Source organism: Oncorhynchus masou, chromosome 28, assembly GCF_036934945.1.
Source record: "Oncorhynchus masou masou isolate Uvic2021 chromosome 28, UVic_Omas_1.1, whole genome shotgun sequence".
Taxonomy (NCBI): domain Eukaryota; kingdom Metazoa; phylum Chordata; class Actinopteri; order Salmoniformes; family Salmonidae; genus Oncorhynchus; species Oncorhynchus masou.
The window spans coordinates 18,197,919-18,220,014 of NC_088239.1; the positions used below are offsets into that span (position 1 = coordinate 18,197,919).

The following is a 22,096-nucleotide window of genomic DNA, read 5'->3' on the forward strand; positions in this document are numbered from 1 at the left end:
AGTCTGTATTATGCATTTATTTCACGTTGAACTGCAAGTATATTTGAGGTTGACTTTGTATATGCCGTTCCACAGAACTTTAAACTTAATATTGAGGTGATAATTCATGGCTGGGGTCATTTTTGTTTTTGCTGTAATCCAAATAGCATTTTAGAGTTTTTAAATTGTGTAGAAACGCAGTAAATTAGCTTCAATTTACCCACTTTCCCATACCCTAGGTTTAACTGAACTGATGCCACTGGTGTAAACACTGCCACACAACTCAATCACAGACATGACACGCTCATGTACAACATTCAACCACAGGGGCCAACATGTTAGCAACACTTTTACAGGGATGAATGACACACTGGAGGTAGATAAGACACTTTGCTTTGTTGTTGCTCCCATAGTTGGTTGAACCCCTGACCCCAAGTGGAGAGGCACCCAACCAGGCCCTGCTCCGTATTCTGAAGGAGACTGAGTTTAAGAAAATCAAAGTGTTGGGATCAGGGGCCTTTGGAACTGTCTTTAAGGTAAGCAAAGTGATCAGTGCTTTTTTTAATAGAGATGGTTCAGACCGTGAATGAGTAACCTTCCATGAGACCTGAGAAATTCTCGTGGCAGGACACCGGGGTCTGAATCCAGTCGATCACACTCTACACAAATCATTAGTGATCAAACTGATTTTATAAAATGTGTTCCTCGTCCAGGAATAGAGTTGTGTGTCCATTAGTTTGTAAAATGAGTTTGTAAAAGGTGACACAAACGTGTTCTCTCCCCAGGGCATGTGGATTCCTGAGGGAGAAAACGTGAAGATCCCTGTTGCCATTAAGGTGTTGAGAGAAGCCACTTCACCAAAAGCCAACAAGGAGATTCTAGACGTGAGCAAACTGTTTGTATATATGTTTCTAAATGCAGCCCAGGCGTTCCCGGTTGGCCTTCTTTTTTTTCTTGCAGTCTGGCTGCGCTTCTCAGCATGTTTTCACATTTACGTCACTTAGCAGACACACTTATCTACAGCGACATGAGCAATTAGGGTTAAGTGCCTTGCTCAAGGGCACATTGACAGAGCATTGTCGGCTTGGAGATTCGAACCGGCAACCTTTCGGTTATTGGCCCAACAATCTTAACTGCTAGGCTACCTGCCACCCAGCAACCTTACAGCAGATTGACATATCCTTTTCATGTGTTTTCTGAGATGTTACACACTTCTCCAGGCATTGTGAGATCTGAAAGATGACCTGGAACATCCTCCATCTTTTCTGTCTGCAGGAGGCCTATGTGATGGCTTGCGTGGAGCACCCCCATGTGTGTCGTCTACTGGGCATCTGCCTGACATCCACGGTGCAGCTCATCACCCAGATCATGCCCTACGGCTGTCTGCTGGACTATGTCAAGGAGAACAAGGACAACATCGGCTCCCAGTGCCTGCTTAACTGGTGTGTGCAAATCGCCAAGGTGAGCAAACGGGAAATGAATTTGCTGTGTTACATTGGTGCTTTGTCTTATTTTGTAAATAAGTATGCCACACAGGACTTTGGGGAAAACGGTCCCTCCCAACTAATCACCAGCAAGCCTGTCAAAGTTCTTTGTCAGTCAATCTCGATCTGACTAACGTGACAAGTCCGAAATAGAACCATGCCAGCTGCTATAACAACTGTATAACCAGATACGTCTGCAATATGTAGACGAACAGCGGGTAGCGTGATTGATTATAACAAACGGGAACAAGCTTTGCTTTCTTCAACACTCACTCTGCTCTCGCAGTATTCCAGGTGTGATTAGGAATGGATCTTTGACGGACTGATGTATTCACTTAACTTATTTGTTACCCCTTTGAACCCTGTCCCCCCCCCCCCCGCACACCCCCAAAACCCCTGGCCTGAATGGAGCTCTCTTCCCAGCCTTGGTTGTGACCTTGCCTCTGGTTATTCTTCAGTCTATTTGTACAGTAAGCCTGCTGAGGGCTAATTATTGAATACACAGAGGTCTATCTGTTCACGGCTTGTCTTGCTGTCTCAAAGAGCAACATTGTCTCATTGATTCTATGGAGATATGGATCAAAGCAGGGGAGGGGCTGTAGCTATAAAGATACTAATAATGATATGTTTTATAGAGAAGGGGGAATTGGTCGTCTGAAGTGGTTAAGTCCCACTCAAAGTAGCCCTCTATGGAAGGTTGAGTATTGGGAGGTTACATTAAAGTGCCTGGTGAAAGGGAACTTGTTCATGTCAACATTAGTACAAATGCTTACCTCTGGATAAACTAATGTCAAATTGTAGTGATAGACTCTTTTTCTCATTATAAAGTGCTTTACATTGTAAGGGGGTCCTCATCTCATCCACTACCAATTTATATGTACAGTGTCCATATCAGGACAGCTTCTGAGTCGCAAGGAGTTGGTGTCTGACGTCCATATGTCTTTTGGATGTTGTCTGCAGGGTATGAACTACCTGGAGGAGCATCACCTGGTGCACCGTGACCTGGCGGCCAGGAACGTTCTGGTGAAGACGCCTCACCACCTCAAGATCACCGATTTTGGACTGGCCAAGCTGCTCACCGCAGACGAGAAGGAGTACCATGCAGATGGGGGCAAGGTTGGAGCAACTAACATCACTGCCATAGTCACATTTAGTGTTTTTATACAAACAGTCATGCAAATCATAGAAAATGTGGGAATTTCTCTCACAATGAATGAACCCTGAACACAATTAACTTCCAATAAAGAATTTACAGGATGGTCAATGGACTTGGCTGACCAATAATCCTCCCTCCTACTGTAGGTGCCCATAAAGTGGATGGCACTGGAGTCCATCCTTCACTGGACCTATACACATCAGAGCGATGTGTGGAGCTACGGTAAGTCCAACTGGACAAACAGTACAATAAATATTTGTGGAAAAAGTCAAACTGAAATTCTGAACAACTACAGCTTCTGAAAGTGTCTACCTCTTTGTTCTACTGTTGGTGTTTCTGTAATGACATGCAGGTGTGACAGTGTGGGAGCTGATGACATTTGGGTCCAAGCCCTACGATGGCATCCCGGCCATTGAGATAGCTGGAGTCCTGGAGAAAGGAGAGCGCCTGTCCCAGCCCCCCATCTGTACCATAGACGTCTACATGATCATGGTCAAATGTGAGTCATGTGCAGCTTAGATATGTAAAGGGGATACCTAGTTATTTGCACAATCGAACGCATTCAACCGAAGTGTGTACACATGTTTGTTTACACAATCAAGGGGTTTTATGTCTTACCTACCTTCAGGCTGGATGATCGATGCAGAGTGCAGACCACGGTTCAGGGAGCTCATCTCAGAGTTCTCCAAAATGGCCCGGGATCCATCTCGCTATCTGGTCATTCAGGTAATTTAAAAATACTTTACTCCCTCAGAATTAGATATTCTATTAGATTGTTGCATCAACTCTTATTTCTTTGATGGAACATTACAGGAAAGGTCTCTATCATAAAATACATGTTTAATCCTAATGGGATTTTATCTATTTAGGATCAATCAAAATGAAATATTTACTCATATTGTAGTTAGGTCCCCCCTGGGTGCACGTTTTTGTTTTTGCCCTTGCACTACACAGCTAATTCAAATACTTTAAGCTTGATGATACATTGGTTATTTGAATCAGCTGTGTAGTGCTAGGGCAAAAAACAAAACTTGCACCCAGCAGGACCGAGTTTGGGAAACTCTGCAATAGGCAATAAAAAGTATTGAAATGATGGTATGTTTACTTAATTTGCTGATGAGAGCCATTTATCACCGAAGTGTCATGTTTAAACTTAAAGAATGAAACACCAAGCGTTTAATGTAATTCACTCTAAATGTCCATTTCAGGGGGATGATCGCATGTACCTGCCCAGTCCCACGGAGCCTATGTTCTACCGTAGCCTGATCAGTACATCAGAGGACATGGAGGATGCTGAGGAGTATCTTCACCCCTATAAGGATCTCTCCACCAGACAGACCACCCAGCACCACAACTCTAGGGTAAGCACGCACGCACGCGAACGCACAAACAAACCTATGCACAAACACATCTGATGTTTGACGTCTCAATCGTTTCAACACAGAATGGCCATCCAATGAGAGAGAACAGTGTGATCCTTCGCTACATCACAGATCCCACCCACGGTGGTTCTCTAGAGAAGGACATCACAGACCCCACCCATGGTGGTTCTCCAGAGAAAGATTTCCCAGCTCTTCCAGGTACAGTACAAACGTTATCTATGATGAGTTATTCAATTAATGTTCAACACATATGCATTGAGGGCGTAACACTTCATCTCTGCTCTGTAATGTAAGCCTGGGTATTTACTTGACCTTTGTCTGTATTCTAGAATACCTTAACCAGAACGGGAACACCAGGCTCTCTGACTTCTTCAACCCCAGCTATGAGGACCCCACTGAGCCAGCCTGGGCTAGTAGGCCCTCCTCTGGGTATGACCCGGACGTCAAGTTCTTCAACTTCCTGCCGTGCGTGCTGGAGATCCCTGAGTACCACAACATGGCCCGCAATACCCTCCCTCGCTCCGTCTGCGAGCGCATGGACAACCCAGACTACCAGGAGGACTTCCTGCCTCAGGCCACACCCACCAGTAGTCACTTCCTGCCTGCAGTAGAGAACCTGGAGTACCTCGGATTGAGCGCTGCTGTACACGCCCCTGTACGCTAGGGGTTTCCTCCCACAGAACACAGGGACAGTGAGGGACTATGGGACCTAAAGGAACTTGGATGGAGACAGATGTGGGACATCAGGGAAGGGTTTGGAGAGATTACAGTAGTGTGGTTGTCCCTTTATTTATGGAGTGAATAGGCTTTTTGCGTCGTCCTTGGATGTAAGTCAGCCAAAACCAAGATGGCGTCTGTCATGAATTGATGCTCCTGGGAAATGTGTACTCTATTTCAAATCCATGAAGCATCCACAGGTGAGTTTGGGTGACTTTCCAATCAGAAGAATGAGCCAAAGCCTTGACAATACAATTATGTCACGCAAGTAATTTATTTGTACACTGTTGTTTGGTCAGTTCGGGTCGAGTGTGTGACAGTTTTTTTTTTTTGTCTTGCCATGAAATGTGAATGGAGTGAACTGAGTACACACTGAGATACTGACCATTAAGGTCAGTGGTGGACCTTATGCTTACATTGTATTGTGGACACAGTTTATTAGAGTTTTTCACTGTTGTACACACTTGAATACCAAGACTCAAACGATTTTGGGTACCGAGAGCTACTGGTAACTAAGATGGTCAATTCAAAGTATTTTCAAAAAATGACACACAAATGTACAGATTGTGTTAGGCGTGCATTGATCTACACAAAAACGGTAAATAATGGCGACATATTCGGGTCTCACTCTCTATCTTAGAAAGAAAACTGGTCTGTAAGTCTTAACTCTTGCTAGTATTAATAATTGCAATAAGGATTGAAAACTGGAAGAGCACAAATAGACACTATAAAAGAACTCTATGGGTAGAGAACGATTAAATGAAGGTGTGGCGGTGTGCCGTATTCTGACCTTGAATTAATGCCACCACCTCAAACCCCTCCCCCATTCATGGTTTCCTAGCGTGTAAAGATGGTGGAATTGATTCAAGTTCAGAATATGGCGTGGGGAAAAAAAATACTATATAAACATATATATTACACTGTATTTTTTTTTTTACTAAGTCTGGCTTTCAACTTACTCTTGAAAGTTGTAATAGTAGATGCACAAGGTGAAATTTCAAAACTGGGTAGTAAAAGCATCAGCTTTCCTATTGTCAGTCATTGCATACCTTGCGAGCTATTTATAACTAAAGTCAAATGTCCAGATCAACTAGACCGTGTCAGCAAAAGTTTTTTAGCTAGGTTTTTTTGTATATTCTGGAAAAAAATATTTAGTGTAGAGGCGCAGACTAAGGACGAATAAACTGTAAGCTATAAAATAAATGGTTTATATATGAACTCCCAGTAACTTATTGGGTACAACACCACGGTTACCCTGAAGAAGGCAGAGTGATGCTGAAACATTGGTGGTTTACCCAATAAATTACTGAGAGTTTATATATAGAGTGTACAATTTTTTTTATAGCTAGGTTTTTTTAGCTCATAGATTGTTGTAATGTTTGAGTCACTCATCACATGAATATACATTAGGCATGACAAAATGTGTAGAATTGCAGGAAATAAACTTTAAACCTTACATTTTATTTCGGCCAACGAGGGGAGTGAGCAGTTTCTCATGAACAGTGCTTGTGCCCATAGAAATAGACATGTTGTGCACGCATGGGGGATGCAGATGTTCCCCAATGCTGGAAGGGGGGCCTGAGTGAAAAAGTTTGGGAACCCCTGGTCAAGCGAACCTACCGGTTCTTTCAGATAGAAATAACAGCATTAGCCATGCATCATTGTTTACAACTTGATAAGAGCTAGGTAAATGAGTGATCCGTTTGGATAAGGGAATTGTAAATGACACTTTTTGTCATGTAGTGTTTATCTAAAACAAGTATGTGGACACCTGCTCGTCGAACATCTAATTCCAAAATCATGGGTATTAATATATTGCTGCGGGTACTGATGATGGGCGAGTCGGCCCGGCTCGCAGTCAGCCCAAAGGTGATAGATGGGGTTTAGGTCAGGCCAGTCAAGTTCTTCCACACTAATCTCAAAAAACCATTTCTGTATGGACCTCGCTTTGTGCACAGGGGCATTGTCATGCTGAAACAGGAAAGGGCCTTGCCCAAACTGTTGCCACAAAGTTGGAAGCACAGAATCATCTAGAATGTATGCTGTAGCGTTAAGATTTCCCTTCACTGGAACTAAGGGGCCTAGCCCAAACCATGAAAAACAGCCCCAGACCATTATTCTTCCTCCACCAAACTTTACAGTTGGCACTATGCATTAGGGCAGGTAGTGTTGTACCAGGATCCGCCAAACCCAGATTCGTCCGTCGGACTGCCAGATGGAGAAGCGTGATTCATCACTCCTGAGAACACGTTTCCACTGCTCCAGAGTCCAATGGCGGTGAGCTTTACACCACTCCAGGGGATGGTTGGCATTGTGCATGGTGATCTTAGGCTTGTGTGCGGGTACTCGGCCATGGAAACCAATTTTATAACGCTCCCGACAAACAGTTATGGTGCTGACGTTGCTTCCAGAGGCAGTTTGAAACTCGGTAGTGAGTGTTACAACCGAGGACCGATGATTTTTACGCGCTTCAGCACTCGGCGGTCCGTTCTGTGAGCTTGTGCGGCCTACCACTCCCGGGCTGAGCCGTTGTTGCTCCTAGACATTTCCACTTCACAATAACAGCACTTACAGTTGACCGGGGAAGCTCAGCATGACAGAAATTTGACGGACTTACTTGTTGGAAAGATGGCATCCTATGATGGTGCCACGTTGAAAGTCACTAAGCTCTTCAGTAAGGCCATTCCACTGCCAAAGTGTGTCTATGGAGATTGCATATAGCCCTCAATTTTATACACCTCTCAGCAACGGGTGTGGCTGTAATAGTCAAATCCAATAATTTGAAGTGGTGTCCACATACTTTTGGATATATAGTGTAGATAAACATTTAGAGATTTGAGGATAGGAGTGTGAACAGTGTCACATGGACTGTTAGCTCTTGTTAACAGCATATGCGTCAGATTATTTGTGAAATTTCTACTTGTTTAACAAAACATTTTTTTTACAGTGGAGATTGTTTTAACAACATGGATTTGTCTCTATCCTCGAGTTGAACATCCACATGTGAATTAATTTGAGTGTACAGTACCAATTCAGATGTATTTCCCCAGAAATCAGCAGTCTTAAGCAATGTTAGGAAAAAGTTAGCTACTTGTACATAAATGAACATTCCCTGGAAATCCCTTCATTGTGACTCCATTCCTTTTGTTAATGCAGCCTATGAATTCTAGGTTTAACACAGGCAGCCCAATTCAGATTTTTTTATGCCACTAATTGGTCTTTTAACCAATCACATCAGATCTTTTCAAAGATCTTTTTCAGGCCTCCCGGGTGGCGCAGTAGTCTAAGGCACTGCATCACAGTGCTAGCTAGCTGTGCCACTAGAGATTCTGGGTTTGAGTCCAGCCTCTGTCGCAGCCGGCCGCAACCGCAAGATCCATGGGGCGGAGCACAATTGGCCCAGGGTCGTCCGGGTTAGGGGAGGGTTTGGCCGGCAGGGATGTCATCGTCCCATCGCGCACTGGCAACTCCTGTGGCAGGCCGGGCGCAGTCCACGCTGATGCGGTTGCTAGGTGTACGGTGTTTCCTCCGCCACATTGGTGCGGCTGGCTTCCGGGTTAAGTGGACATTGTGTCAAGAAGCAGTCCGGCTTGGTTGGGTTGTGTTTCGGAGGACACATGGCTCTCGACCTTCCCCTCTCCCGAGTCCGTATGGGAGTTGCAGCAATGAGACAAGACTGTAACTACCATTTGGATACAACGAAATTGGGGGAAAAATGCAGTTTTAAAAAAAGGAAAATACAACTAAAATATATTTTTCAGAGCTGATTTGATTGGTTAAAAGATATTTATCAGAATTGGGTTGCCTGTGTAAATGCAGCCTTAGTTGCTACATAAATGTTGTTTTACTTAAATTCATGACATTGATTCTTGAAGAATATAACTTATAAATGCCTCATGAGTTTAGTTCAACTGTCGTACCACATCAGAACCCCAAATAAGCTTTTTACTCCAATGTTTATAAGCGGTATACATGTAAACAAACACTGTATAGCCTCAACATGGTTGAAACTATACTTTTAAATATCATGGATGGTCAGTCCTTTTATCCATTGCTCTGTCTATGAATTTGAGAGTGGTTACATTTCTCCAGGCCCATCTCTCAGCTTTTTTCTAGCCGATAACAGAGGCGGCTCAAGCACTGTTTTTATGATTGTCTATGTTATTACAGAGGGGTTAGAAGTCAGTAATGCAAGTAGAAAATAGTTGGTAATTCAACTCAATTTAAGCATTTGGTAATTGTGAGACAACTGCACGCTCACTGAGTCAACAGTGATTGACACGTATCCATGACGTTCTTCCTGTGTTTGTATACTGTATCTACTAGTATTTGGTGTTTAGGAAATCAATTTTAATTGTGCACTTCACACATACAAAAGTACAACATTCCACTGTAATGCTATGTCCTAGACGCTACAATGCTTAAAATAAAGGAATGACATTTTAATTTCTTAAAGTCAAAGCTACGTATAATCAAATTGTTTCAGGTTTTCCGTCGGCAATAGAAGCAGACACAATCATAATTATGTTTTTCAAACCATAAGCCAGGTTTGTGTTCATTAGGCAGACTACCTTGACTTGTCCAATAAGAAATGCTCCTTTTTGTTTAACGTTGCAAAACGTTTTCTATCGAATGCCCTAATGAGCATGACCCAGGGTTAGTCAGAAGGACGTCTTGTCAAGCGGACTAATGCACAAGCATGACATGTCATACACCATTGATTGTTAGAATATGTACAAATGATTTTATTAGCATGATTTGAACAATTATTTACAATACGTTAATGGACTGTGGGATAACATAAAATATGTCTCGACTCAAACTGTTACTTGCTTCATGAGTGCCTGCTCCCCGAAAACTTGCTTGAAGTATACCACATGCTCCTCACAGTGCTCACCTATTGGCCAATCAAAACAGAGTATTAGGGCAAAGGTCAGTCAATACATGCCAGTGCAGCTAGGTGGAGACTATTTCATTTATTAGCTATTCATGTATTAATTAGTCATTTATTCCCAGGTTTATTTATTACCCCACTGCAAACATGTTGATTGTGTTTTTACCATTAGTACCCATTGTGTCCTTATTAATTTATACATTTCTTTAAATTGTATACAGTATTTAGACAGGTATATGCTACGCTGTTTGTCATCCTCTTGGATTGCAGTTTACGTTGATAATGTGGGTGTCTATTAAACCTGAAACCTATAGGATAAAGGTTCACAATCACTGCTACTCGCTCACTCACACATGTTCAAAGTTTCAAAGAAGCCATGCAATTGTGGTAAGAATTTTATGCTTGGGAACAATCATAGATGCATCCACATGAATAGAAAAGCAACAGTTTCAGCACATGCCAGTTTTTCCTGGCTGAGCAGAGTTATTATTTGGGTCAAGGCAATCTAATATAAATCACACAGAGGGAGGGCACTCATTCATTATTGAACACAACGGCATTACCAACATTTCTACCACAGAATAGAGTCCGTGTGAGAATTATTTCTACGGTCATTACAAAGGATTTAGTCAGACCAGAGCCATAAAAATACATAGTCTGGCGTCACTCCTAGACAATTTATTCAACCTATCGGTGTGTATAAGTCAAGCCATCTGGCTAAAGACAATGTGGTTCTAGATGAAGTGTTCTGCTATGTGGGCCATGGTGAAAAGTAGTGCACTACATAGGGAATAGGGGGCCAATTGAGCTGCAGACCTAGTATAGTGGTGTCACATCACCTGGGTTGAAGCTGGGGTTGCCTCTCAGACGCAGGTTCCTCTGCTCGAAGAACCGGAAGATGGTGTAGAAGAGCATCTGGTCGGCCGGCTGGCGTGCCGCGTCTAGGAACTTACGGGCGGAGATGTTGTCGTGGCCACCCACGCTGCGGATGAAGCGCAGAGCACCCAGCACCTGCTGTCTGGACAGGAGCACCTCCACAATCTCATCATTGGCTGTGGACAGTCTCTGTTACACACACACACACACATAGATGCATGATGTTATAGATCAGCATGTTACACACACATACTGTAAATCAGAACGTCACATGGGAAACCATCACTGTGCTGACTCAAACAAAACAAACTAGATGTATTGTTATAACTCAGCAATGAATGGAGTTTGTTCACTTCAAGGTTCCTTATTTGCTATAATTAGCTGGACCAATACAACTAATGGAACTTTAAAATGGGATTCTCTGGAAAAACATTAAACTCTCCAAAGGACTTTGGATGTCCTGCGTGATATTCGATAGCTGTTTAAACAGAGAGAGAGAGAGAGTGTGTGTGTGTGTGTGTGTGTGTGTGTGTGTGTGTGTGTGTGTGTGTGTGTGTGTGTGTGTGTGTGTGTGTGTGTGTGTGTGTGTGTGTGTGTGTGTGTGTGTGTGTGTGTGTGTGTGTTTGTTTTTTGAGGGAGTGTGTGTGTTTGAATGTGTGTGTGTGTTCGAGGGTGTGCATAAGTAAGGAATCCTACCTTCAACATATCCAGGGAGAGCTGGTGTGCAGGGGGGTATGTGCTTTCTAGAGACAGCAGCAAACAGGCCTTAGAGAGAATGATGATGCACATGGTAATTCCATGACCAATCAAAATAAAGATCTTACTGTGGAACTTTTTTGAGGTCAGCTCAAACAATGAAATGAAAGAGAGAGAGAGTAAATAATCAACCACTATTAGAGCAACATCATGCCTTTTATCCTTCAAAGTTATCCGGTGAGAAATGGGATCACAGGAGGAGTAGATAGGGGAAGAGTTTCCCACGCATTATATTGCATTAAATACCATGTAAGAATTGTGAAAGACCTGGGTCAAACACATACGTCAAAGGGCTTTCCTATTGTTTCCAATGTACCAGGAAAACCATATGAACTGTAGCTCAAGCTTTTATTTTAAGTATTTGAAATGTATTTGACCCAGGTCTATTCTGAAGCATTGCGTCTTCAGTGAATAGCTTGCTAGCCCTTTGTCCCAAACGTTGTATTACTCCACTGAATACCCAAAAGCTATTGATGACTATAGGACCAAACTACCATGAAATAATTGAGCTGTATGTAGTAACTGCTGATTCACCAGTGGCTTGGAGTCGCTGAGGACGTGGTACTGGAGGAACTGATGGAGCATGTAGAAGAGGTTGTGCTGAACCAACATCTTAATGACCAGCTCATACAGGTAATGCTGGGGGGGAAACAGAGAATGGTTATTAAATTGTTGCATCTGAGATCCTAGAATGTGCAGCTCTCTTTTTCTTTTTGAAGTGTTCTACTCCGCTAGCCACTACCTCGCCTAAACAGGTGTGCATTCCTTTTGCCTCCGGAAACAGAGTGCACCTTAATATTTCAATATTATCTGCAGGGCAATATGGACCAATAAATATGGAGGATCTAGAGGAACATAAAGTATACTAATGTAGCACTGGCAACATGTTACAACATGAAACGGTGGCATCTCACCATAACTCATAAAATAACAAAATAGGTTCTGATAAAGCCTCCACAAAGGCTCCTTTTCTGCAAGTACCTGCACGGTGATCTGGACCTGGTTGAGTGAGCGAATATACTCCATCAGCACAGCAATTATAAACTTGTGAGACGTGTCCTGTTGGAGGGGTGAAACAATATAATGTTCAGTCATCTTACAGGTAATTGAGATTATTATTATTATAAGGCAGCCATTGAAATATGTGCTTTGCCACAGTCACCTTTTTCTCAGAGAAGGAGGACAGGACGTGGGTGTACATGTCTGACTGGTCGATAACCGCCTGCCTCCGGACGGGCCTCTCCCGAGCAGCGCTGCCTCGGCTGGGAACAGACTCCGTAGCCTGCAAGAGATCAACAGGAAAGAACAAAAGTCATGTCACTGAAACAGACCGTGTGTGAGCTACTGATCCGCCGTAACACGGATGAGAAAACTCTAATCTGTTCAGCTGATTATAACATCTACATCCTTTGTGTTATTCAAATTACGAGATCAACATTGTTAAGACATATCCAATGGTGAGATATCACTACTCTTCTAAATATATTTTCAATGTGTCCCTTGATTTTCAAATGACTTAAGTGAACTAACACAATTAGCTTTTCTGTGCATTTATAATAATGTAAGTAATATCAATGAAGTACATCCATTTATCCACATGCATACACACTCTGATCATGCCTTACTAACAGTCAAGACAGCTGTGCTAGAAACAGTGTGGCTTTCGTTATGCAGTGTTTTTATAGACTGTACTCACCACAGTGTAGGTCTGCTCTGCCTCCAAGTACTCTTTGTAAACTTGGTTGAGTTTGTCGAACACTGTGGCCACCACTGGTAAGCCCCCCTTATCTCCCCCGTTGAGCACTGAAACACAGTGCGTGAACACTATCTACGGGCACTATGGTTTAGGGGTTCTCTAATCATGAACAAACTCGACTTCTTGTTTTATTAGTGTGCTTGCTTCAGAAACGAACAGTGTCTCCTATGTTTCACGAGGCAGTCTTACTTTGTGCACACACGGACAAGATTACCATCTTGCAGTCTCGTCTATGCAGGAGGAAGTCCATCAGCTTGCCCTTGTCCTGCAGGAGGTTGACGGTCGGCGGCAGCTTCACCTGCAGATACCACAGATACCCTGAAGCAAAGGGGGAACACACAGCACAGGTCAGACAAGCAGGAGAGAACCTGAGCCCCACCCGGAAACAACCAACTGTAGATCTGAGAAGTTTGGATAGGCGCAAGCATTATGGCAACCATTCTACATAGTCTACCAGAGAACGAGGTGGCTCTCCTACCACAGTAGGTACTGTATACCTATCTGTTCCTATCAGATCTACAGTGAATAGGGGTTAAGGACAAGTGGTGGTTTCTTTTTTATTTAGTATTTTACCCCATTTTTCTCCCCAATTTTGTGATATCCAATTGCAATCCAATTACGATCTTGTCTCATCGCTGCAACTCCCCAAAGGGCTCGGGAGAGGTGAAGGTTGAGTCATGCGTCCTCCAAAACATGACCCGCCAAACCTTCGCTCCTTAAAACCCGCTGCTTAACCCGGAAGCCAGCTGCACCAATGTGTCGTAGAAAACACCGTTCAACTGACTATCGAAGTCAGCCTGCAGGCGCCCGGCCAGCCACAAGGAGTCGCTAGGGCGCAATGAGCCAGGTAAAGCCCCCCCGGCCAAACCCTCAAACCCGCTGCGCCACTGGGGAGGCCTACAAGTGGTTGTTTCTGGTTCAAATTAACCCAGACAGTTTGCCAGGACATAGTCGTCTATGGTTAGATGTGTGGACGTTCTTCTCACTCACCTTCGCTTGCACTGATGATGATATCGGGTTGAAAGACGCTCCAAGATGAGGAGTCTGAAGGTCAAGGGAAGCATAGTAATACCACCACCTACCATCTCCATGCTAGCCGTCCCAATGATCATTGATACCATTCCATTGACGCAAGTGTCGCCGTAGCTCTTCTAGCTACTAGCGTTTCATAAAGGATACAGAGTTCACAAGGCACAGGAGGCTGGGTGGGTACAGCAGCAAGACCTATGGAGACAGGGAGACGTGAAGTTTGTTTCTGTCATGGGTTTAAGAGACATGGGATGGAACATAAGGGAGCGCAAGGAGAGGAAAAAAACTGTTTTCAAAAGTGACAGATGGGAGTGAAGTTCTGAAAGTTCTGTAATGTCTCACACAGTATGACACATAGGGGCAGAAAAAATAAAATAACAGACAGAGAGAGACAACTGGAGGGACAGGCAGACAACACAGGCACAGAGACAAATATAAACTCAGCCAGTCAGACAGACAGTCGGTAAGGACCGGCATGGCCACATACAGTAGTCAATCCATGTAGCCTATACCTGTTAGGGGAATCCTGTAGGGGTGGATGGAGCGACCAGGCAACACAGGCTGATGGACGTTAAGGGCACAGTCAGGCTCCCGCAGCTTGATGTCAAATATGATGGAGGTCTGAAACAGAAGACATTATCTACATCCTTCAGGACTGAACGTGTTTGTACATTGGATATGGAACAACATGATAGTGTCTTTTTTTTGTCTAACTTTGAGGCTGCCGCGAACTTGGGACTATAAGGTTCTTTCTGAATTTTTGTCAAAATTGACGTACAGTAGCATTGTTCTGTTTAATGTTCTCTACCTATATAGTAGTCTAAATACCCCAATTCATGTTGTTAAATTCAAAAGAATACAATATTAAAATTGCTGACACCATTCAAACCAATGAGGGTTAAGATCTTTAAAACCAATTATCTCAGAATCATCTTTTTGCAGATATAATCTTATAGTCCCGAGCTCTCAATTTCTTGCCAAAAGGAACTCACCTGAGAGCTCTGATGATGCACAACAACCAGGTTATCCACCACGTTGAGGGCAAACTTCCCTGTGGTGTTGAGTTTCAACACGTTGGTCTTCTTACAGGATCCCTCCCTGGGAACAACATGCTGTTCATCAGGACCAATGACTTATATAACCCCTAGATTTCTGATGCTATGTATTGACCATTGAGAAGCTTTGATGCCACCGGTCCGCCATATTGCCCAGGGGCGCCGTGTTGATGCCACCGTGACTCCATCTTGGCACTCCCCCACCATTGTAAACAATATTTTGGAAGCTATAGAAATCTATTGTCTACATTTGTTTTTGACACGTGTATTATATTACAGACACCTTAATGCATACTTTTAAATTAGATTGTGAGCTAAACATATAAAAAAATAAAAAAATATCTAAAAACATTTTCCTCAATGTTTTGGGGGGATCCTTCAAAAATGTAATTGAAATACTGTAGAATTCTATTCATTCCAATGGAGGACAGCTCCTACTCCCCATTAAGTTACGAATGTAGACATTAATAAATGCATTTCTATAGCTTCCAAAATATTGTTTACAGTGGTGGGGGAGTGCCAAAATGGAGTCACGGTGGCTTCAACACAGCGCCCCCTATCAGTAATCTAGTGTATATATAAACCATTGGTCAGGACAGTGACTGACATAATATGTCACTTTATCCCTTCAGGTATTCCCTATTTATAAATAACACCATACATATTTAATTTCAAGGTGGTTGAATTAATGTTTCTAGCAACTCTGCATATTAGGGTAATATGGTGCATGACCTTGTTATTAAGTTAGTAGTATGAATTTCAGCATGTTTCGACCAATGCCCATTAGGAATATGCTATATGAAATGTAAGATTTACCTGGGTAGCTGATAGAGGACCACCTCAGCACAGGGACTGTCAGTAGTTCTGGAGTGATGCTTCAGATACATTACATACAGCTGACCGTAACTACCATTAGAAACAAAGTGAACAACTCACTTAGCTTTTTATACTGCCAAAAGTTGTTTGAAAATGTTACTTGAATATCGAGCCAAACTATGACATTTCAATTCAAACACAGATGCAAACTTACATGGTGGCCACAGCAATGTCCCTCTCTGTCAGATTGAGCTTGGCTGGCTTGGGAACCACTGGAAGCTCGATCTCAAACTTGGGCATTTTAGACATGGTCCCACTCTGCAGGTACAAACAACAACAGGTAAGTTAACACCATCAAAAACAAGATAACGACAGTGAGCTTGGACAACCACTTTAATCAAATCAAATGAAACACTAACCTATCAAATGTTTGATGAATAGATTTTCAGCCACTTTCGGCTGCTATAATGCTTTCTCAAACATAAACATGAGCTTTGGTGGAATATATCGTGTCTTACTGTATCCGGTTGTGGACATGTTTGAAACATTTATTATCTCAGTTGTGACCACTTACTTTGAAGGCAAACGGCTGCAGCACTTTGCCCTGGGCGGTGGTAGAGAGCAGGATGACTGCAGTCTCAGGACAGTACATGTACCAGTTCACATTGACGTTCTGACTCTTCAGCAGCTTCAGGTTGCGTTTGTCAGGAAGCACCTAAACACAGCGGGCATCTCATTGACATACACTTCATCATCTGTCTAATGTCGGAAAAACTGGCACAAGAAGACATTTTTCTAGAACGCATTTGGAGCCGAGTAGACATCCATATTTACATGCTTTTTCCGGGTACAATTTGACCTTACACAGCGCAGTAGGGCAAAATATGCCAACTTCATAGCACAGTCAGAGTTAAATTGAGACCTCTAGTGGTTGTAGTTTGAATTGAGATGACCAGGTCACATAAGCTTCATGTGACAATGTTTTAGTATAGAAAAGAACAATACAAGTTCAATTCAACCAATTGTGTTACAATAATCTAGGACACAGTGCATTCCTAAACCACAAAACAACTAGCTTATTACTCCCTTATCACAAGAAATAGGAGTCGTAAAATATACACTGAGCGTATCAAACATTTGGAACACCTACTTTTTCCATGACATAGATTGACCAGGTGAAAGCTATGATCCCTTACTTATGTCACTTGTTAAATCCACTTCAATCAGTGTAGATGAAGGGGAGGATAATTTATAAGCCTTGAGACATAGATTGTGTATGTGTGCCATTAAGAGGGTGAATGGGCAAGACAAAAGATTTAAAGCGAACCGGTTTAAGTGTGTAAGGAAATGCCACGCTGCTGGGTTTTTCACACTCAACAGTTTCCCGTGTGTATCAAGAATGATCCACCACCCAAAAGTCATCCAGCCAATGACAAAGGAGTCCATGCCCTGACAAATTGAGGCTGTTCTGAGGGCAAAGAGGGGAGGGGGGGGGGGGGCAACTCAATATTAGAAAGGTGTTCCTAATGTGTTGTACACTCAGTGTAGTTACCTGGTAGAACTCAATTCCCTGGTCAGTGATGAAAACGATTTCATTCCAGTTGGTCCAACAGAAGCCCAAAATACTGGCATTCTTCATCTGCCAATCACAACATTTGAATATCAAAACCACAGCTATAGAAGATTTGACTCATGCTTAGTTGCACCTATGTAGAAATTACAGCTATTTTTAACTTGAAACATTTGACATTGGATATGCTTGCATACCTTACATTCCTGGGAGCATTCCAAATGAGGATAATCCGGTATGAAGCTTATGAAATCCTAAAATAAAACAGAGGCTTTCGGTCAGGCCATCAGCATGGAAACACAATGTTGGGATAACTTAGAGATAGGCTACCTTCATTGAGTCGGGAATGATTTACGTAATGCTTACCACAGATTTTGGTGTTCTCTGGACAGCCAAAATCTTATTTCCGATCGAAAACTTAATGCACTTCACCTCTCCTTTGTCATCCATTCTGTGAAGAAAATACATACTTTCATGAGATCATCATCACTGATCTTACAATATTTATCATCACAAGTTATGCGCAATGTTGTTACCTGAAGGCAACTGAGTTTTTGTCATCTGGTCCTTTAACCACAACCCCAGTGGCACCCCCCGATCTTACTGCAAACACCTGAATGGGCAAACAGAGGAAGCTCAATATATAAAAGGATTTGGGAGGTAAATATTACATTTAGATAGGGTAGCAATAGAATGATGCATAAAATTGAGGGTTACTCCTTGTCTAGTCTGGTAAATGTATTGCCAGTGGAGAAACATTTGTTAATGTTGACTATATACTATAGCTAACCAATTTTTCTACCTCCTTTACTTACCGAGTTAAAGTAGGTTTTATATTCACACACATTCAAGACATTCAACAGACATTTGCCAAAAGCCATTTACAAATGTAAAAATCAATAACTAATTCACCTTGTCACAGAATCATCAAACTAGATTCTATAAATGTCATGCATACTTTTACAACCTCTGTTTTGAATACAAATTCCAGTTTTGATTTGATAGAAACACATAAAAATCTATCTATTTAAAGATGTATAAATCAATAACTAATTCACTGTTTGTCACAGAAACATCAAACTATGTATGATTTATTCTATAAATGTTTTGAGTAAAAATTCCAGTTTTCACTTGATAGAAATACATAATATCTATAAAATGCCATGTAAAGCTATATAAATCAATGACGTTTTCACTCATTATGACATAATCATCAAACTAGGTATGATTTATTCTTTAAATGTCTAGTATACTTTTACAACCTTTGCTTTGTGTAGAAATTCCAGTTTTGATTTGATAGAAATAGATACAATCTCCAATATTGCATTTAAAGATGAAGAAATCAATAACTTTAAAGAAATGTTAATTTCAAGTGCATGAAATTAGACAATGTTTATATAAAGTTTTACAATGTTTACAATCTTAAATTGTATGCCCGATCAATTTTGCATTTTTGGTGCAACAGTTCCACATTTTAAAGTAGTTACAAGGCACAACAGTCATTTATTTATGCGTCTAATTTAACAGCCAAGAGGCCCCTTCCAATCATTTTATATTTTGGCTTTGTTGAAGTTCGTCTTCGTCATCCCCAGACAAGCTGAATGGTACCATCTCCTGAGGTAATAGATTCAACTGTTCAACACTTACAGACAAATGTTTAACATCCCAGGTATTCCCAGAACACATTCTGGAAAGTCTATAGATACAGTGGTCAGTGGTCACTTTATTAGGTACAAACCCTTTTGCATTTGGAACAGCGTTAATTCGTAACGGTTGATGAAACTGGGAAAGGAGACAGACTTTAAGTCCAGTTGGAGTTTATTACAGTCAGTACAAGTTTTGGAACTTTTGTACATTCTAAAGTTCAAACAAACAGTAACAGAATACCTGAATACTTCTCTGCATGCTTTAGTGTCTAGCAAGCCAAGACCACGGGACTTGGTGTATGTAGGAGCAGTTTATTTTCATGAATAGGGTGGTGAACCTAATAAAGTGGCAACTGTGTGTAGATATCACAGACAACTCCTTTTGAGCAGTGTCTGTCTGTTATACGTTTGATCAATGGGTATGATGGTACATCTGATCCCCAAGGTCCTCATAGGCTCATTTGGATATATAGAGTTGGAGGTAAAGAAAAAATATAAAACTAGGACATTAAAACACTGGCAGAATTCCACATCCATTCACATCAAATATATATTTTAATGTATAAATACCCTTCTAAGGCCACTGTCTTTCTGGACATTTTAAAAGGTTTGCAAATAGTTATTTCTGCAAGGAATGTGAATTGAAAGGGATATGGTAATACCTATGTAGGTGACTGAGTTTCTCCACTGGTATAATGGCTATAATGTGTGGTAGTTGCACACCTCTCTGCTGAATTATGTAGAGCTGATTTGGGCTAGTTGATATTGTTTTCGGTGAAAAAACTAATTTTCACGTAGGCTTTGTGCTAGCAGTTTAAGAGAGAAAGAGAGAAAATAGCATAGGGACAGCCTGGTTGAAGTCCTAGTTTTTAATGTTTAGTGCCAGTAGATTGCAGAGGGGTTTAGAGACAAATCATAATGTAAGAAGTGGACTGTACATTTAGCCCAAAAACAAAACATGTAGAGTCCCCTTCTTATATTAGTGCTTTTTTCATTATCCACCTTCTGGTATCTTTCAATACCCATGCTAATACATATATTTTTTGTACCTTTAATTAACTAGGGATGTCAGTTGGAACACATTTTTATTTTCAGCCTAGAACAACAGATTTGTACCTTGTCAGCTAGGAGATTTGAACTTGCAACCTTTCGGTTACTAGCCCAACGCTCCAACCACTAGGCTACCCTGCCACCCACTACTGTTCAGAAGTTTGGGGTCACTTAGAAATGTCCTGTTAAATTAGAGACATAAAAATAAATGACTGTTGTTCCTTGTAACTACTTTAAAATGTGGAACTGTTGCACTAAGAATGCAAACATTGATTTTGCATACAATTTAAGATTGTAAACATTGAACAACTTTATGTAAATATTGTCTAACTTGATATAAAACAAATTGCACTTGAAAGTAACATTTCCTTAAAGCTATTGCAAATGCATGCATATTTTCACTTTTTTCTGCGACAATCACTGAATTAGTTATTGATTTATACCTCTTTAAATGGCATATTACAGATGTTATGTCGTTCTATCAAATCAAAACTGTAACATTTACTCAAAACAAAGGCTGTAAAATTATGCTAGACATTTATTGAATAAATCATACATAGTTTGATGTTTCTGGGACAAACAGTGAATTAGCTATTGATTTAAACCACTTTAAATGGCATTTTACAGAATTTACGTATTTCTATCAAATCAAAACTGGAATTTGTATTCAAAACAATGGTTGTAAAAGTACACTCGACATTTCTAGAATAAATCATATATAGTTTTATGATTCTGTGACAAACGGTGAATTAGTTATTGATTTATACAGTTAAATTGCATTTTAAAGATTGGATTTGATGGAAATACATACAAACTGGAAATTTTATTCAAAACAAAAGGTTGTAAAAGTATAATAGACATTTATAGAAAACCATATATAGTTGTATGTTTCTGTGACAATCAATTAATTAGTTATTGATTTTAACCATTTTAAATAGCTTTTGGCGAATGTCTGTTGAATGTGAATATTAAACCAACTTTACCGACCATATTAAATTAGTCATACTGTATGGCTACACCTTCTTTACGGTTGACAGCCATCCTCATCTAGTTAGCTATATGTTCTTGCTGAATGAAAGGAAATGTAAATGTCTTAAAAGTAAAAATTAACGGATTATGTATTTAGCTAGCTATAAACGAGCTAACTAAAAGCATGTAGCTATCTATATCCGTGTGGTGTCAAGAGCATAATCCTGCTAGCCAGCTGGCGTTGGGACACAATATCGAGAGTGTGTACTGGTTGGATTAGTCATACAATGTGTCCCAGAACCACTAGCCAACTAACGTTAGCTAGCCTAGGCTACTGTACCTGTTTATTCGCTTCGTCGAAAAACACATTGTTGACGCTTGACGCATTTTCAAATTGCACAGGGTTTTCACAAAGTTCGAGGTAGTGTTCCTCACTCATTGTGAACTTTCAGTTATGCTATGATGTCTTGTAGTTGGCAAGTGTTTGTGCTGTATAACGATTTCAGAACTGATTTGTACGAAAGATAGGTTCGTCACTAGTCAGTCATAAACCCCGCCTATTTCTACAATTGATCATCTTAAAATGTGATATAAAAACGAACCTTAATCTTGTGCACATCACATTTTTTGTTTTCATAAAATTTTACATCGTCATTTTGATATAGTGGCTGTGCTTGCTAACTAGCGAAACAAAGGTCCAAAAACCTCAAGTGTAAGTTCCGGTTTGAAAATCATGTAAATCACGCGAATCGCCTACCATAGTAAATGTCCCTTTCAAAATATAAATCCCATCGTCAAACTTTGAACTCAAACGCTCCAAAAAGGTACGGGTAGTTTCTGGAGGCCTTACAACATTTTACAAGATGGATTGTAGTTACACAAAGGTTGCTTGTTATACGTCTTTTATTATATATTTGCTAGTGTAGGTGTGGTATGGCGTCTTCCAGCAGTTTCTGCTCCA

The 22,096-nt window shown here is 41.2% G+C and overlaps 2 protein-coding genes across 4 annotated transcripts in view; one reads left to right on the forward strand and one right to left on the reverse strand.

Moving 5' to 3' along the window:
- Positions 1-9,179, forward strand: part of LOC135517289 (melanoma receptor tyrosine-protein kinase-like) — a 48,824-nt gene extending 39,645 nt beyond the window's left edge. Inside the window, exons 18-27 of the mRNA XM_064941451.1 lie at positions 393-515; positions 765-863; positions 1,255-1,440; positions 2,424-2,579; positions 2,766-2,841; positions 2,972-3,118; positions 3,248-3,345; positions 3,828-3,980; positions 4,064-4,199; positions 4,331-9,179. Coding sequence (XP_064797523.1) covers positions 393-515; positions 765-863; positions 1,255-1,440; positions 2,424-2,579; positions 2,766-2,841; positions 2,972-3,118; positions 3,248-3,345; positions 3,828-3,980; positions 4,064-4,199; positions 4,331-4,665 — 1,509 coding nt within the window. The 3' untranslated portion in view covers positions 4,666-9,179. The remainder of the gene's footprint in view (positions 1-392; positions 516-764; positions 864-1,254; positions 1,441-2,423; positions 2,580-2,765; positions 2,842-2,971; positions 3,119-3,247; positions 3,346-3,827; positions 3,981-4,063; positions 4,200-4,330) is intronic.
- A 256-nt stretch (positions 9,180-9,435) lies between these two features.
- Positions 9,436-22,007, reverse strand: LOC135517290 (regulator of MON1-CCZ1 complex-like). 3 transcript variants are annotated; one of them, XM_064941454.1, is made up of 20 exons: positions 21,893-22,007; positions 18,007-18,083; positions 17,837-17,921; positions 17,668-17,724; positions 17,453-17,539; positions 16,475-16,615; positions 16,115-16,218; positions 15,901-15,990; positions 15,022-15,127; positions 14,542-14,650; positions 14,180-14,224; positions 13,991-14,044; positions 13,190-13,318; positions 12,941-13,047; positions 12,407-12,526; positions 12,226-12,303; positions 11,779-11,883; positions 11,185-11,253; positions 10,452-10,677; positions 9,436-9,615 (listed from the first exon to the last, which is right to left on the reverse strand). In XM_064941454.1, the coding sequence occupies exons 1-20, from the start codon at positions 21,893-21,895 to the stop codon at positions 9,536-9,538; spliced, it is 1,872 nt and encodes a 623-aa protein (XP_064797526.1). In that variant the 5' UTR covers positions 21,896-22,007; the 3' UTR covers positions 9,436-9,535. The 3 variants fall into 3 exon arrangements, with proteins under 3 accessions (XP_064797526.1, XP_064797525.1, XP_064797527.1); XM_064941453.1 differs by lacking the exon at positions 21,893-22,007 and adding an exon at positions 21,476-21,855; XM_064941455.1 differs by lacking the exons at positions 9,436-9,615; positions 21,893-22,007 and adding an exon at positions 21,476-21,858 and having other exon boundaries at positions 10,549-10,677; positions 11,185-11,231.
- Positions 22,008-22,096: the final 89 nt, after the last annotated feature.